The sequence below is a fragment of the Dama dama genome, chromosome 29 (assembly GCF_033118175.1).
Source record: "Dama dama isolate Ldn47 chromosome 29, ASM3311817v1, whole genome shotgun sequence".
In the NCBI taxonomy this organism is placed as follows: domain Eukaryota; kingdom Metazoa; phylum Chordata; class Mammalia; order Artiodactyla; family Cervidae; genus Dama; species Dama dama.
Window position 1 is genome coordinate 35909989 of NC_083709.1, and position 17512 is coordinate 35927500.

The 17512-nt window shown below is 32.1% G+C and overlaps 1 protein-coding gene across 1 annotated transcript in view; it reads right to left on the minus strand.

Annotated features, from left to right (window-relative positions):
• The window catches only part of CNTLN (centlein), a 315816-nt gene that overhangs the window by 133656 nt on the left and 164648 nt on the right, over positions 1-17512 (minus strand). Inside the window, exons 9-12 of the mRNA XM_061132229.1 lie at positions 13940-14116; positions 11992-12117; positions 2709-2830; positions 1095-1214 (exon numbers count right to left, since the gene is read on the minus strand). Of these exons, the coding sequence (XP_060988212.1) occupies positions 1095-1214; positions 2709-2830; positions 11992-12117; positions 13940-14116 (545 nt within the window). The remainder of the gene's footprint in view (positions 1-1094; positions 1215-2708; positions 2831-11991; positions 12118-13939; positions 14117-17512) is intronic.

Here is a 17512-nt window from a genome sequence, read left to right on the forward strand (position 1 = left end):
AGTGCATTTTAAGAGATAATTAGAAGAATATATTTAAATCTGATGTGATCATTTCTTCAAAAGTTTATCATCACATGGAAAAGATGGTAACTTAAGTTCCATGTATTATTATATAATATGTAAAATAAGATTCTAATACAGGGATGACAATTCAATGATCTTTAATTACATTATGCCACATGATACTAAATTCTAGTAATCTAAAAGACATCCTGTCTTTCAAAAAAAAAATCACATCATCTGAGTATCAAAAATTAAATAAAGAAATAGTTAAGTAGCAAAAAAGGCTAATTATGTTGGTCTAACTCTTTTTTGTTTCCCAAAAAAAGTGCTCTTTCTATGGCAAGCTGAATATAATAGGCTGTGAATTAGAAGATCAAGGAAGCAAACTGTATGTTTTCTAAAATATGAGTATCCTTCATCAAGTTTTATACTTAGGGCGGCTAAAAGACCTATGTGGAGGGATCAGCATTAAGCCCAAAGGACACACAGTGCACAGCAAGAAAGAAAGCAATTCCCTCGTGGCGTTTGCAGGTCACTACCAAGGACCATGTTAGCAGATCCACACCAGACCCTTAACAGGCAGTTCTGCTGCTACCAGTAATTAGCTTGGACAGCTCTGGCTCCAAGAATAGCAGCAAGGCTACACCATAATGAGCTCAGCTGGGATTAGCAGGACAGGGCAGGGAACCAAGAGAGCTCAGGCATTCTGCATCGCCTATGTATCTAGGAGATCAAACAAGGATGGCTGGCTAGGTTATCCCCTCTCCACCTCATTCCAGAAATGAAGCACGGCAGTGTCTAAAATACAGGCTAATGAAGAGCGACACCTCCAACAGATGAGAGCCACATTAATTAACACAATCCCTAGATCATATAATACAGTTTCGGCAAGAGCTAGCAAATGTGCAACTTGTTATTGCATTATACATACATATATATTAAAAAGTCAATCTTTTTTCTTTACCTTTACTGGCAAACCAGATTATTTCATTTTCTAAATTTTATAAAGAATTTCTCTCATGGCCTTTAAGATAGAAAACATTTCTCTCAGATGTTTATCTAAGTACACATTATTTAAAAAAGAAACTCACTTTTGAATCATTAGCTCCTGGTTCTCCCTTTTGAAATAGGCCAGTTCATTCCATACAGCATCAGAATCTTCATGTTGAAGTTGTTGAGGATCTACTCTCTTTACTTTCCTGATTTCCATCCTATTTTTAAAATGAAATTGCTTTCTTACTTAACATGTTCAAAGTGCAATAAAATTCATTTACACATTCCCTAACATTGAAAAATATCTACTAACCAAGTATCTCTTTTTTTTTTTACAAATGAAATGAGACTTTTTATTGAAATTAACTTTCTAATGATATTCATGCCATAACTTCAGGGTAATCATTTGGAATTGAGACTTCTCTTGAAGTACAGCTAGTGTCACATAGGTACCCAATTTCTACTGAGGTTCACTATGGAAAGAATTTCCTAAAACCTAAGCATGTAGAAATTAAAATCTTAGATCATGATTTCCTAAACTGCTACTATGGAAAGTAAACTTTTAAGTGGACACATGATATTCTCTGGTCTATTTCTCTCATTCATTCTACTAGTAATAAAACATACATTGCAAAAATGTCAGTTTCTAAAAAAGGACTATAAGCAATCCACACATCTAGAACTTGCTGCCAACCAATCTGACTGTGGTTTATGTCTTTGGTCTTAAAATAAGCAGTTATCAGTGGACATCAGATAGTTAGCAAGTAGTCTTCATCCTTCTGGTGACTACTAGAAAGTGCCTGCTAAGTCACAGAGGCTAAACCCAGGACAAACAGATTTAACATTGGTTTACTGACAAGCAATATGAAACACTTTCTGTTCTTCAAAAAAAAAAAAAAAAATTAGATGTGACAATTATCTAGAAAACATGCCAAATGCCCTTTATGTTCTCATTTTCTGTACATAAAACAAACTCTTCATTTTTATTTTGTAAAAGTGCTGTACTGGCCAATTTAGAAACAGTATTTCTCTATAGAACAGACCAATGTGTATCATCAACATTGCCCTAAAGGATCCATCTCAGAAGATGAGAGGGTAGTAGATTTTTCTGTACTCATTCAGTCCTTTGCCCTCTGTTGATACTGTTAACAGGGGAGCCACTTACGACTAACCAAGATCTGAACACCTGTTCGGAGCAATTGAACTGAGACCGCCCATTCATTCAGATAAGCTGCAGAACTAACTGATGGATAGTAAAGATTTTCAAACTGCATACTAGGTTGAAATAGTTTTAAGACAGTTAACTACACATGTTAATTTCATATTTCTCATATATTTCAAATAAGTAAACACTTTGAGTTATATACATTGTAACATCAGCATTTTGTTTATTTAAAGTAGTTTTTTAATCACATGGATATGAACTATTTTTGCTTTAAGATATACTTTTATTAAGTTATTCTATAGATATTAAAAGTATATACAATAATTCATCATCTATGTCATGATTTCTGCAAATTATAGGAAAATGCATAGTTATTATAAACATTTCTATTTTCATTTATTATATTCTCTATGTAAAAATTCTCACTAAAGATCTGACTATGAAATGATTTCTTTAAAATCAAACAAAAGCCATTAAGGCACCTATATGATGCTACTCCATTCTAGTTAATATTTAGGGAAATGCCTTTATGAGCTATGTAACTCACACGCCACTGCCTTCTTCCCACTGTTTTAATTGCTCTTTTACTGCTCTGTAGTTGGTCTGTAACATCTGTAGCCTTTCTTTGCGTTTTTCATGGGCATCTCTTAGCTCATCATTTTCTTGGTTCTGTAGAACACAAAAAAGCAAGTATACAAGTTTGAAGAATACATAAGCATAATGTTACAGATAAAAGACTACCAATCTAAGTATAAAATTCAAAAGAAAATGGCATGTAAATATAATTTGTAATAATCATTTAAGCAGAAGTAAATTTGTGATTTATTTACAATTTATTACAAATAAATTAATGTAATAATCATTTAATCCTAAAGTCAGAGAACAGATTTACTTGATAAATTTGAGATACTCACTGCATTTTGAAAAGTCATTTCAGTAATCTCAAAATTCTGGCATCAAATTAATTTCATTCTTTCCTTTTTGTTAATTAGATATATACACATATTTCTGTATCAATCTTACATATTAAAATTTTTTTCTTTTCCAAAATTTGTCCATACATAAAGCATGACTATTTTGTTATTTGTAAGTGCACATATAATTAGTATAAGGACACTAATCATAATAAGACCAGTTCTCTAACTCATGGATTCATAATTAGTTTGTTAAAATGCACAAAGATTACACAGGAGGAAGAAAATCAGTTTGGACCTATGTTAAAAGTGACACAGTTTAACATTTTGGATTGAAACATAAAGAACTGAAATGGGAAAGTTGGACTTTCGAAGCACTCTTGAAGAAATCAGAATAGACAGTTCAAATATTACTAGGGTAGACAGTTATAGTCAATGACTTCTAAATGTTTTAAATAAAACACATGCATAAATCTTCACTTTTCAACATGACCACAAAATGAACATATATATAGGCCAAACTGTCAGTCCTCAGGGGATGTATTTATGTTACTCATGAACTGTGTTTCTCAAAGTAAAATAAGTAATGTGAGGAGTCTTTTATTTTACCCTCGGTCATTTCAAATTTGTTTTTTAAACTCTTCATTTTCTGTATGAAAGAACTTGCATACTTATTCAGTGCAGGTAACAAGTACTCTCTAAAATTATAGTAAGCTGAGAGGAGTAGGAACATGGCAGCCAGAAAGATCTGAATTCCATTCTTGAAGTTTTCTCCTGGTAGCTGCATAATCTTAAGAACACTATTTAAATTAATTCAATTTCTTTTACTATAGAATGTGGAAAAGAACACAAAAATTTATACCATGATAACAAAATTAAATGAAGTAACATACAGGCAAAGCTCCCAGGTCTGTTCTTACCCAAGAGAGGCACAAAGCAAGTGAGCTTTTTACTCTGTCCTCTTCCCAAGAACTAACTATGATGCCCTTATCATTTATAAGCCAAATTTATGGTTTCACTGACTTATCGGTCTCTCATTACAACGAGATAATATCTTACAGAGTCAGAATTATTTTACTCCAATTCTACCTGTCTCAACAGTATAGATATGTTGCCATTATACTCTGAATATACATCTAGTAGGATAACTTCAATAATTCTCTTAAGTAGTTACTAGGAAGTATTTGAGCCATGTGTGTACCAAGTGGTCCGTACATCACACGGGAATGCAAGTGCTCGACGAAAATGCTATCTCTGAACAGGGGAAATTAGAATAAATGTTATCCTAAAGAATTTTAGGAGATATTAATCATAGCCACTGCATAGTTACTTGCTAAAAAGTAATATGGTGTAATATCATGATTAAAAATTCAAGATACTGAATTCAATTTTGTTTTAATTGAAGAACCATATATTAAGAACCTATTATATGCAGGGTGGTAAGTGCTGCTAAGAGTTCAACACCTGCTGCTCAAATTTACTAAATTTTACCTTGACAATCTACTTAAATCCAGTGTGTTTCTATTTCTGCATCTTCAAAATAGAAGCTACTGATATCTCTTCTTCTAAGACACAAAGAATGATATAACTTTGATCTTGAGTTTCCCATACTGTTGGTAAACAATCTGACCTCTTTTACCAATAAACTTCCCATTTTTACAGACGTGAAATAATTTAAGTTAGCCAAATATAAGAATGATAATCAACAATCTTTTCTCATAAATGAACAAAAGTTAAATATTCTTATTAGGATTCTGTTTATGAATGAATAAAATTTATGAGGAATTTAAATAAGATACAATATAAATAAAATAATTTAATTATAAGAAATGTACATACATTAGATTCATGTCAAAACAATTTTGAAATAAGCATATAAACTGAATACTGTTAGACAATTCTATTTATTTTTTAATTTTTTTAAGTTTTTAAATTTTTTTTCATTTATTTTTATTAGTTGGAGGCTAATTACTTTACAATATTGTAGTGGTTTTGCCATACATTGACATAAATCAGCCATGGATTTACATGTGTTCCCCATCCCGATCCCCCCTCCCGCCTCCCTCCCCATCCCATTCCTCTGGGGACAATTCTAAAAATAGTTTTGTGTAATTCTTCTTCATTGACTTAAAGTCCCTCCCTGTAAACTCTTAGAGTAAATTTCTTAAAAGTTATTACAAACAAATGCACTGTTGTGGAATTTTTAAGTCTGTGCTAGAATCCCTAGAAATTCTGAGTAAATAGAACCTAAAAGATTGACCAAGAATTAAATATTAATAGAATAGGATATCCAAATTTTATATTACCTTTCACAATAATTTTCTGTTGAATTACTGGAACAAGTTGAGTTTCTTATTCAGAGTACTGTCATTATTTTAGCATTTTAAAGTACTGCCTCAGCTACCATTAATCATTGAAACTATATCCAATGCTTTCCCTAATTCTTAAGTAGAAATCAACTATACTCTGACTCAGAAAAGAAGGTTGAACACTGAAGAATTGATCCTTTCGAACTGTTGTGCTAGAGAAGACTCGAGAGTCCCTTGGACTGCAAGGAGGTCAAACCAGTCAATCCTAAAGGAGATCAACCCTGAATATTCATTGGAAAGACTGATGCTGAAGCTGAAGCTCCAATACTTTGGCCACCTGGTAGGAAGAGCTGACTCATTTGAGAAGACCTTGATGCTAGGAAAGATTGAGGGCAGGAGGAGAAGGGGGTGACAGAAGACTAGATGGTTGGATGGCATCACTGACTCAATGGACATAAGTTTGAGCAAACTCCAGGAGATAGTGAGGATAGGGAAGCCTGGCATACTACAGTCCATGGGGACATAACTTAGTGACTAAACAACAACTCAATAAAAAGTTCCTTAGTTCTACATATCAATTACCATGTACCAGGCTCTGTACTAGGCATAGCAATTAATCAAAGAACCTGATGTGGCCACTTCTGATTCCTAAACCTTTAGCATAATATACCCACTATCAGTAAATAGTTTAGGTTTTCTTACAATAACTGAAATAAGTGATTCCTTCAATTAAGTAGTGATTAGGAAAACAGTTTTATTGATAAGCTTTCCCCTTTAATTTTACATGCTTCATAATTATACCTACCACTAGAATGTTTATATAATTCTTATAATTCTTAAAAATTTGTATAAATGTTTTTATTCTTATAAAATTTTAAAAGACATACTTCTTATAAAATTCTTAAAATCCAAACTATTAAAACAAAATCAAACTAAATATTATTTGGTAAATTGATTTGATAGACAACTTAAAATAATAATTATATTACATTTTTCTCCTTTGATAAAACTGTTATCAAATTATAATACATGGGTCAAATTGGTCTTAGAGATGATCATTCCTTTAGCCTACTTCAGAAACAGTAAAATTTTATAAAAATGTAAATATAAGATAGAGTGTACATATATAGCTCAAAGAAAAATGACTTTACCAACTTAACTGCAAGAGCAGATGCTGGCTGAAATTATCAGTCAAAAGTTGGATATCTCAAAAGAAATATTTAAAAAGAATAATAAAATTAATTTTTTTCTTATTCTAACAAATTCAAGTTTACTGTAACTTGCAATATGATTATTTAAGTCCCATCAGCCTTATGATAGCCTAACTCTAAACAACAGTACATCATTTGGGAAATATCCTCAAAGATCTTAGAACAAAATCAACTATAAAAACTGAAAAATACATTTAATATCACTAATTACTACATTTTCCTTTGAGGATACATCCTAAAGTTCCCCATGGATTGTCGCTGAATTAGGTCCACTTATTAGGTCATTCAATAAAATATTTACAGAATACCTTCTTGTGTATTTTGCAATTAAACTAAAGGCTCTAACTTCTGTGTACAAACAAGTCTTAACGGCTAAAACACTAGAAAATAGCAAAGCTGTATTAACTTACTTTCTTTAATGATGTTTATAATTCTACTTTGAAATGGTAAGAACAGAAATGTTTCTTGATCGAATCATCTAGTTTGCTCAAAGGCTTCTTGACAGTATATGGCAATAAGAGCATGAACACTATTAATAAAACAGTGGCTCAATCTTCAGCGTATGGTAGCAAGGTTATTTAAATTAAAAGAAAAAAACTTTTATAAAATACCAAGGAGTCCATGATATATAACTTCAGCAGAATGTATAAACTTCATGAATATTAGAGCATTGAAAAATAAAAGACATAAACTGTCAAAGGACATACTGATGTTATTAAATGGCATAGAAAAGTCCTAAAAGAATAAAATTGCGAAATGCATGAAAGTCAGTAAAGCACAGGTTCACGGCACTAGTAATTTAAGGACAGTAAAAATTTCATAAAGCTCTGATGCTTTGTTTTCCAAATTACATTTTATAATTCACTATACCCATGAAGTCAGGATTTGAAAATGGATAGGATTTTTATAATAATAGCTTACATCTTTATTATTATTGTCTCTATAATTACATTGGTTGCCCCTCTTGAAAACAGATACAACTAGCCACAAAAGAGAGCTTAGTAAGATGATGTATTAATATTTATATAACATTCAGTATTAAAATAATATGCACAAATAGCATATCAATGTATCAGAGTTTATATACATATGTACCACAGGCTCCTAAAACTTCTTTGACCATCCCTTCCTTCCTTCAATCCACCACAGTGATCAACTTGGGACCGTAAAGCTACCTACCATGCCATGGAGCATGTCTTCTATCTTTAGTGTTTTCAAGAGTAACTTCCACGGAACAACAGTCCTTGAGGAAATATTAATAGGTATAAAGTAAATCTGGGAAACAATTTATCTCTACCTTCCTATAGATTCACAATGCACCATGATATACTAAAGGATCACAAAAATAGAAAGATATTAATCCACTGCTTATATAATTAAGCAAAGAACATTTTGTCTGTCATGTTCCCATTAGCTTCTTGCAGAACAGGGTTCAAAACAATACCAGCATGGAAAGAGTATGACAAATATTCAATGTGTATTAGTGGGGAATGGTCTTCAAAAGAGCTCCATGATCCCAATGTATTTTAAACACCACAAGACACTGTTATGGGTTGAAATAAATCTCTCCAAGAAGTTATGTTGGAGTGCTAACCCCTACTACCTCAGAAGGTGACTGGGATTTTGTGATTTTGTTGGAGATAGAGTCTTTATAGAGGTTAGCAAGTTAAAATGAGAAAGTGAAAGTGTTAGTTGCTCAATGGTGTTCGACTCTTTGCGACTCCATGGACTGTAGCCTGCCAGGCTCCTATAAACATGGGATTTCCCAGGCAAGAATATTGGAGTGGGTTGCCATTTCCTTCTCCAGGGAGTCTTCCTGCCTCAAGGATCGAACCCAGGTCTCCTGCATTGCAGGCAAACTCTTTACAGTCTGAACCACCAGGAAACCTCCAAAATAAGATAGGGTGCGTCCTAATCCAATATGACTGGTCTTCATAAAAAGGAGAAATTTAGACAGAGAAAGAGACATTAATAGAGGGAAGGTGATATGAAGACATAAGGAGAAGGCCATCTATCAGGAAAAGGAATGGAACAGATTTTTCCCACACAGACCTCGGTAGGAACTAATAACCCTGTTGACAGCTTGATTTTGGACTTCTCTAGCATCCAGAATTTTGACACAAAACATTTCTGTTCTTTTAAGCTAGCCAGTTTATATTAATAGTAGCTTGTCACAGCAGCCCCAAGGAAACAAACACAAACACATCATCAATTCCTATCTTATACTCACATGTACATGAGTAATAATGGTAGTATTAGTAACATTGCCTAATGCTGGAGAAGATAGAAACAAGTCTTCTGTCTTCACTACATATGAGTTATACTCACTAAAGTCAGGTTGTAAATTAAAAAGTGCCCTGTTCCCAACTACTTGTCTTAGAGTTGTTTTACTATACATGTTTTATTTACCCAAGATCTTCCCTGGTGGCTCAGGTGGTAAAGAATCCGCCTGCAATATGGGAGACCCAGGTTCAACCCCTAGGTTAGCAAGATCCCCTGGAGAAGGGAATGGCAACTCACTCCAGTATTCTTGGCTGGAGAATTCCATGGACAGAGGAGCCTATGGACATTTTGCTAAATGCCCTTAGAGTGCCTTTTTCATATAATTATTTTGTTCTATTAAATTGAGAAAGTCTTTCCTCCAAATGACAAAATACAAAGAAACAAAATTTGCTCTCATTTTTTTGTTTATTTTGCAAATCTGTGAAAGAAAACAAACATTTGAAATTCAAGATTATCAATTAACTTGAAAGAAGATACAGAAAAATATAAATGAAAAAGAAATTATATGAAAAGTAATTTTACTCTAAAAATAAACTTGAGGCCTCATCCCAAAGAGCTGTTGTTAGAAAAAAAGAATGAGCAGATAAATTAGTATGTTTCTGAGACTCTCTGAAACAAGAAATTCAAGAAGTGGAAGAAAATAGACCTAAAAATGTCTGAAACTGCTCTACTGATTCCTGGCAAAAACAAGAAGACTCAGACTTTTGGGGGCAAAGTGGAGGTCCTCTACTATTAAATGGGATATGTGATGGTTATATTTTTATGTTATCTTGATCCCCCAAGTATTTAGTTAATCACTATTTCTGGGTGTATCTGTGAGGGTGTTTTTGTATGAAATTAATTTTTGAATCAACAGACTAAATATAGCAGATTGCCCTTCCCAAACTGATGGGCTTCATCCAACCAACTGAGGGCTTGAACAGAATAAAAGAATGAGGAAGAAAGGATTTGTTCTTTCTGCTTGATGGTCTTTGACCTGGGATACTGGTCTGCTTTCAGACTCAGAATGGGACTGGAACTTACATCAACAGCTCTCCTGGTTCTCAGGCCTTTGGACTCAGACTGGAACTATACTATTATCTCTCCTGGATTTCCAGCTTAACATCTACAGATCTTGGATCTCTGACTCCATAATCAAGTGATCGTGTAAGTCAATTCTTGTTAGAGTAAATCAGTCAATCCTTCTATCTACCTACATATACATACATACACACACACACACACACATACACACATATATGTATTTCAGAATAATGGTACCTCATTTAGGGAAGACTAAAGGATTATATTTTATTGCTTCTATTTTTTTTAGAGAATCAGATTAACAGAGGATAGAAGAAGGCTTCGTACGTGAATTTCAACAATTATGAAAAAGAAGGATGATGGCATCGTAAACATACCCATAATATCCTGTGAATACCTACACGTTTACACTAATACACTAGATTCTAACTACTCACTCAGCATCATTATTTTTCTCCTCTTATAAAAGTGACTGCACAATGCTTAGCTAATTGCATACATTACAAATGAGTAAATGAATGAGCAAATAACTGCAGGGGTATAAATTTCAAGTAGGCTAAATGCTAGCAAGTTGATGTCATCTGATCATTTTGTTAGGGGAAGCACAATGACTGAAACTGCCCACCCTGGCCAGGCATCACAGTAACTATCTGCCTGAGTTATTTTACAACAGGAGTCCCGGTGAGAAACACGGAACTAACAAGCCACCACTAACTAGAGGCGTTCAGGAAAGGTCAAAAGGAAATAACACATGTCCGACCACCTCCCAGAATCCTTCTTGCTGATACCATCCTGGCTGAGCAATGAGTACACCACCAGGAAGGACTCTGAGTCAGAATGATTAGCCAAAGACAACCCGGAAACTCATCCCATCGCCATAAAACCAGAGACTTTGAGCCACTTGGCAGAACAGTTCTCCTGGGTTCCCTTACCCTACTGCTCTACCCCCAGGCACCTCTGCCCAATAAAGTCTCTTCCTTTGTCAGCTCATGTGACTCCTCAGACTATTCACTGCCCAGTGTAAGACAAGAGCCCACTCTCAGGCCCTGCAAGGGGTCCCCCTTCCTGCAACAATTTTATTTTGGAGAGTAACAATAGATGATAATTATCCTTTGTTTTTGAACTAATAGTTTAACTCTGAATAAATATAAAACAATTCTTTGGGAAAAGCAGAAAAAATACTATTAGTTGTGGCTTATGGCTAACTATTCCTCTAAATTATATTTTGCTCTATTGCACAAATAATGTAAGTAAAAACATTTTCCTCCTAAGAATCATTTATATGACAAAGAATCTAAGCTTTAAATATATGGATTCTCACCATGTATAAATTGGCCTTTCCATAGAATATTATAAAACTATTTGAGATTCAGTTAAATGGCTAAATCTCAAATAGTGTTGGCTTTCCAATAGTTGTGAATGAAGAATGACAACTTTAGCCATTTTAAATTCACAGAAAAATTAAGCCCTCAATATAGTCACATAAAAGCGCTTCCCTACACACAACCACCTTCTTCTGAGAAAAATAATTCACAAATTTTGAGTTGGAAAGTACAAACTCTTAAAGATAGAACAATAAAGATTTACCATTCTTAAAGACTGGTAGAACATGAATACAAATGTCTTATATTTTGAGAAAAATACAGCTGAAATGGAAAAAATAACATATTTATTTGTCACTTTGACTATGTAATTTTTCTATAAAGGACAATTTTAAGTAGTCTGGGCTAGGTCACCATAGTTGCTAACTCACATTTCTTACCAGAAATTCTCTTTCCATTTGTTATAGTTCTATTTTTTTTTTTTTTGTCTCTGAGAAACTATAGGAAACTTATTTCCAACACTGAGTCAAATTATCCCCTGTAATTTTAAAATAGTGAATATATATTTAGTTCTCAACTAGTAAAATTTTTTATTACTTTGTGATCCTCAGAAATAGTAAGAACTAGACACACTGATGATACATTTTTTATACATGTAATTAAATTCAGGAAAATTAAATGATAACCAGTAATTTGTGAAAAGAATGTTTACTTTGGTATATTCTTACCTATGAAAGGTTATTACTAAAGAAATCATTTAATGTTCACCTTTAGTTGTAGTGCCTTCTCTAAGTTTTCAATCTTTCTTTCAGCTTTTCTCAGCTTCTTAAGTTCCTCTGAGTCTGCGAAAGAGCTCTTTGGGGACAAAGACCTTGAACGTTTCACAGGTGGTTCCTCGAGAATAAAACAAGGACATGGTTGAGCTAGTTGGAACACTGGATTATGAAAGACATGCAAAATTAAAGAACAAGTAATTTTGAATACTAATAATGAATTATAAAAAAAAAAAAAATCCTGCATGGAATACCAGAGAAATAACAAGCGGAATTACCACAGTGCTACCGCTAAAGGTTTCTCTGTGACTCGTTAATGAGAATATTCATTTACATTTACATTGTTTCTTTCAGAATAATGATGTCCCATTAGGGAAGACTAAAGGGTTATGGACTCAGAAATGCAAGAAGCCTCATTACAAAGGAGGGGATGGAGGCTGGTCTAATTGCTCTACGAGGGTCCAAGGTTACACTTGATAGGACAACCTGAAACAAGAGGGAAAGGGTTTCTTTCCCTTTGAAATAGTTTAACACACTGTGAAGTCGAAGGAACAATATGCTTGAGGAATATAAATACAACAGACAGTAGATCTTACACCATAATGACCATATGGTCATTAACTATAATGTGGCTAACTAGAGACGAGAATGTGTGTTTATATTATGTACAGCTTCATATACCAATCTGGAGAAGGAATATGTGAAAGCAACTATTAAGCTGGGCAACATATTGCTCATACTTACTGCATGTCCTTATGAAAAAGAAAGAAAATTCTGTTCAAAATATCACTCTCATTTTCTTGATTTTTTTAAAAAAAGCAATGAAACATCAAAGCAGTACATTTTTAAAGTTCAGCCATATAGCACAAAATCAAATTAGATTCTATTCAATTTTAGGATTTTTTTTTTCATTTAAATTAAGCTCAATGCGTGAAACTATTCCAAAATTGCAAGAAACATATATGCATTTATGTTTAAATATATACACATATAGATAATATATATAATAAAGCTCATTCTTCTGAAAATTACTAATAATATTAGAGGTAATAAATAAGAATGCCACATAAACATGAGTCTCATTTTAAATATTTCTTTTACTAAGACAGTTTGTCTTACTCACAGGAAAATTCAAAAGAATGAGAAACAATTATCTTAAAAACATGATTTTCTACTTTAAAAAATATTTTCTACTGCTGAAGTAAAAAGTGTGAGAAATATACCTCTTAAACTCTTTACTTTTAGGAAAAGTTTACTTCAATTCATATAGAAAGAATATATTTACAGTCTGATATTCTTGACTTTTTATATTAGTCAATGTTCATAGAATCTTTTGCAGCATAACAAGAACATTCAATAAATACTATGAAAAGGAAAAGCTGAGACATTAATAAATAAGAATCATGTTACAAAAAATTTACTTTTTCTCCACTGTTACACCTTTAACTCTGAAAATATGTAACTGCATGTATTAATATTACATTTCAATTTATAATTTATATTCCACATGAATAGTATTTTAAATATCACATCCAAATGAAATAGAAACATTAAGAAATATTTTTCTTCTGATGAAAATTAGAACATTGAGTTAAGGGCTAATACCACATTAAAATTTCTACTTAGATTAATTTATCTATAGATTAGATAGATGAGGCATACTTAGCAAAACTTTTTAATATAAGAATGTTAATTTACTGCAAAAGAGGCATATCACTACTAATAAATTTAGTTAATTAAATTAGGAAGATATTACTCAATCTTAAGAAAGGGAAAACTTGCCAGTCCCAATCATGATTTTATAAAACATCTGACACATGATATTTTTTAAAAGCTTTCAGAAATATAAACAGAGAAGTAAATGATGCTGTTCATTTTTTAACTTCATCACTTGCCTTGCCAGCCTCATCCTGACAAATTCACAAAATGACGAATGTCCCTACCTTACGTTTCCCTTCAGTACTTGTCAAGATGCTCTTGTCTGAGGAACCCTTGTTGGTAGATCTGTTCTCTGACAGTTTTTCATTTGCTATTTTCAGTTTCTCCTGTAAATACTCAATTTCAGACTTCTGTGAGACCATTAAGGTTTCTAAGCTCGATAAAGATGGCTGTTGAGAAACCTGTTTAAAAAAAGCATGTATCTTACATTATTTACACATTCATGCAAATATTTATATGTTATTATATAAATCATAAGTATTCCAAGAAAGAATATTTCATTTTAAAAATAAATTATAAACCTGCATTAGCTAAGCTTCTATCCTCCTTATAGAATGGCATTTTCCAATAAAATAACCAAGAGTTTATATACAAATTTTTATAAATATGTCTGTCATGCAGATTTTTAGAAGAAAAAATTTAAAGCATGGATGCATGATATATACAACTTATCTATAAAATTATTTCAAATTAATGATTATACACATAAGTATTTCCTCAGTAAATACTCAATGCAATACCACTGAATATAAGCCTCAGAAAAGTGAACCAACAGCACTATAGTAACTAGCTTTTAATGCATTATAATTTATTAATAACAACTCAACTGAGATTTTTTAAAAGTCAACAGAGTTTACATTATTCTCCTTTGAAACTCATTCCCATGTCACATAAACTGTTAATGGTAAGCACCACATTTTAGCAACAGAAATCACAGGAAAATTAAGTTTGTAGGAAACCTGTTCATGAAAACTAACATTCCACAAAATTGTACCACCATCTTTACCAAATATATTTGAGACCATTAAAATCCATGCACACACATTATTTCAAAATAACCATTCGTTCACACACACACACGCAAAACAACACTAGATCATAGTGAAACAATGTATTTGTTGATTTCCAGGAAAGAAAAGTCAGTACTTATGATTTTAATATTATCAATATGGATGCAATAGCCCTGAAAAAGGTTTCATTTAAAATATGGATAGCCCCATCCTTCCTAAATGATATTTCTAAGGATTATAAGAAAAATATGTATGCTTAACTTTTCCAAACTAACAATGAGAAATATTATTTTTTTCTAAGTTTGATTACTTTTCCTTTTTTTTAGGGGATAGGCATATTTTTCCTAATTCTAACCTATAATTTTTATAAAGAGAAAGATCATCTCAGTATACTATTATCATACTATTACATTATACTATCTATTATAATCTATTATATATATAGTATCTATATATATATAGTATACTAGATACAGTATAGCATAGTATACTATACTATTACATTATACTATGTTATGCTATAACATACTACTGTACTTTCCTCATACATAAGTCACCTGATATGTTTCCCAATCTTTATTCTGTCACAACACTATATATTTTTCTCGGAATGTTGTTTATATTTTATGTTTACCACACTTATAACATTAATTTATACTCTATTAGCTTGCACTGAACATCAAATTAAAATAGTTTAAGCACTTTTTCCCCAAACTCTAAAAGACTTTTGACCTGTTCTTTCTCTTCCTTTAAACCACTGTACATCTTTTATTTATTCTTTCCTCTTTTGTAACGAATTTATGATGCTTATAAATATTTCCTTTGATTGGCCTGCCAATCTGAACAATTTACAAAGGCTACCTAAACCTTGGAACAGGAGTTCTGGCTTTATTAAATAAAATTATAAAGAATATATTAACATTCCATCATTTGCCAAAGACATTTTAAATAAACTTTCAAAGTCAAACAAAAATTTAAAAAAAAACAAGAAAAACATGACTTTAGTTATTGTTATAGCCAATAAGCAATCCTGTGCTCTTTAACAAATGAGTTTTCTAAGTCATTAGTGGGTTATAATACAATAGATAAGAATATAAAAAAAACATGAATGTTTGGTCAAGAAGCTGCAATCAGAAATAATTACAATATTTATCAAGAAACTGAAAAAGTCCAACAGTGGACATTGCTACTATAATAATATAAGATTTCTTATTTAGGCAGCATTCCTTTAAAATTCCTCAGAAAATAGTAACAGAACTTCAAAACTAGAAAATACTATTCAACTAGTACTTAACTCAAGCTCACATAGGAGTCATAATGTAAATAAAAAAGTAAAATGAGTTTGTTTTTAAATTACAGCTTTAGAATTCCTTCAACAGGGACACTTTGTATTCATGTTGAACATACAGATATATACTTTACTTTCACAAGGAAATGTATGCCTGTTCCCAGTTTTTCAGAAGTGTAGTCTTCTCTCCCTTGTCCTTTAACCCTTTTGCTAGGGATACATGCAGAAGAAGTATTTCACTTTTATTGTAATATGACCACTTTTAAAATAATAAGTAAAATGAAATATCAAGTCACAGTCACTTTCATTTCTGAGGAAATAAGGAGGGTATTTGTGGTAGTAGCTATTTAGCGACAGCCAGTTGTTTTCATAGAGAAAAGTGGTGCACTAATGCCAGATTTACTGATTTTTCAAAAGAATGGAAGAATTCAAATTTCTAAGAGAAATCTAATTTTAAAAGGTTGGCCAGACTCAGTTTGTGACTGTTGTAGCTTGAAAACATGGTGGTGGGACTATAAACAGGAACACATTTCCTATGGAAATTTTGAATATGAATCAAAGAACAGAAAATTGTACCCAGCTTTTAACTTTGTTCTAATCATGCTGAAGGTTGATAAAGATATACATGATAAATGCTGAGTGAGGAAACCACATGTTATAGAAGAATACAGAATACTGTACAGAAATAGGTTTCACCAAACCCTGAAATTTATAGCATTGTTTCTGAATGGAGGTAAATTTTCATCATATGTATATGAATTTCCTTAATTTTTAACATTGAACATGGAACATCTCACTAAATAGTTTTAAAAATGTATTTTTTCTGCAAATAAAAGGAATAAAAAATTCAGTGTAAAAATTTCAGTACAGACAGGGGAAATATAAATGAAAGTCTCTCCATAATATCATCTCTCCAAATTCACTAATGATAAATTTGGAATATACTTCCCATACTTTAAAGAGAAAAGGAAAACTGTTTTAATATACACTTTAAATTGCTTTTCTATTACTAATTTTATTTTTTAGAACAGCTTTATATTTACAGAAAAACTGAGCAGATACTAAAGTGTATCCCACTTCCACCTACCTAGTTTTTCCTATTATTAACAACTAAAATGAATATGATACATTTATTTAAATTAATGAACCAATTTTCATATATTATTTTGACTGAAGTCATTGGTTTATTCAAATTTCCATACTTTTCACCTCATATCCTCTTCTGTTCAAGGATACCACATACATTTCACCTGTCATGTCAGCAACTTGGCTGGGATAGATTCTCAGACTTTTATTTTTGCTGACATTGACAGTTTCACAGAGTGTTATTCAAGTTTATCATAGGATGGCCCTACATTGGAGTTTGTCTATGTTTTTATCATGATTAGACTGGGTTTATGAAATTGGGGATGGAATATCACACAGGCATCATACCTTATCAAGGGTACACACTTTCAACATGTTTTGACTAATAACATAACCTGATTACACTACCAAAT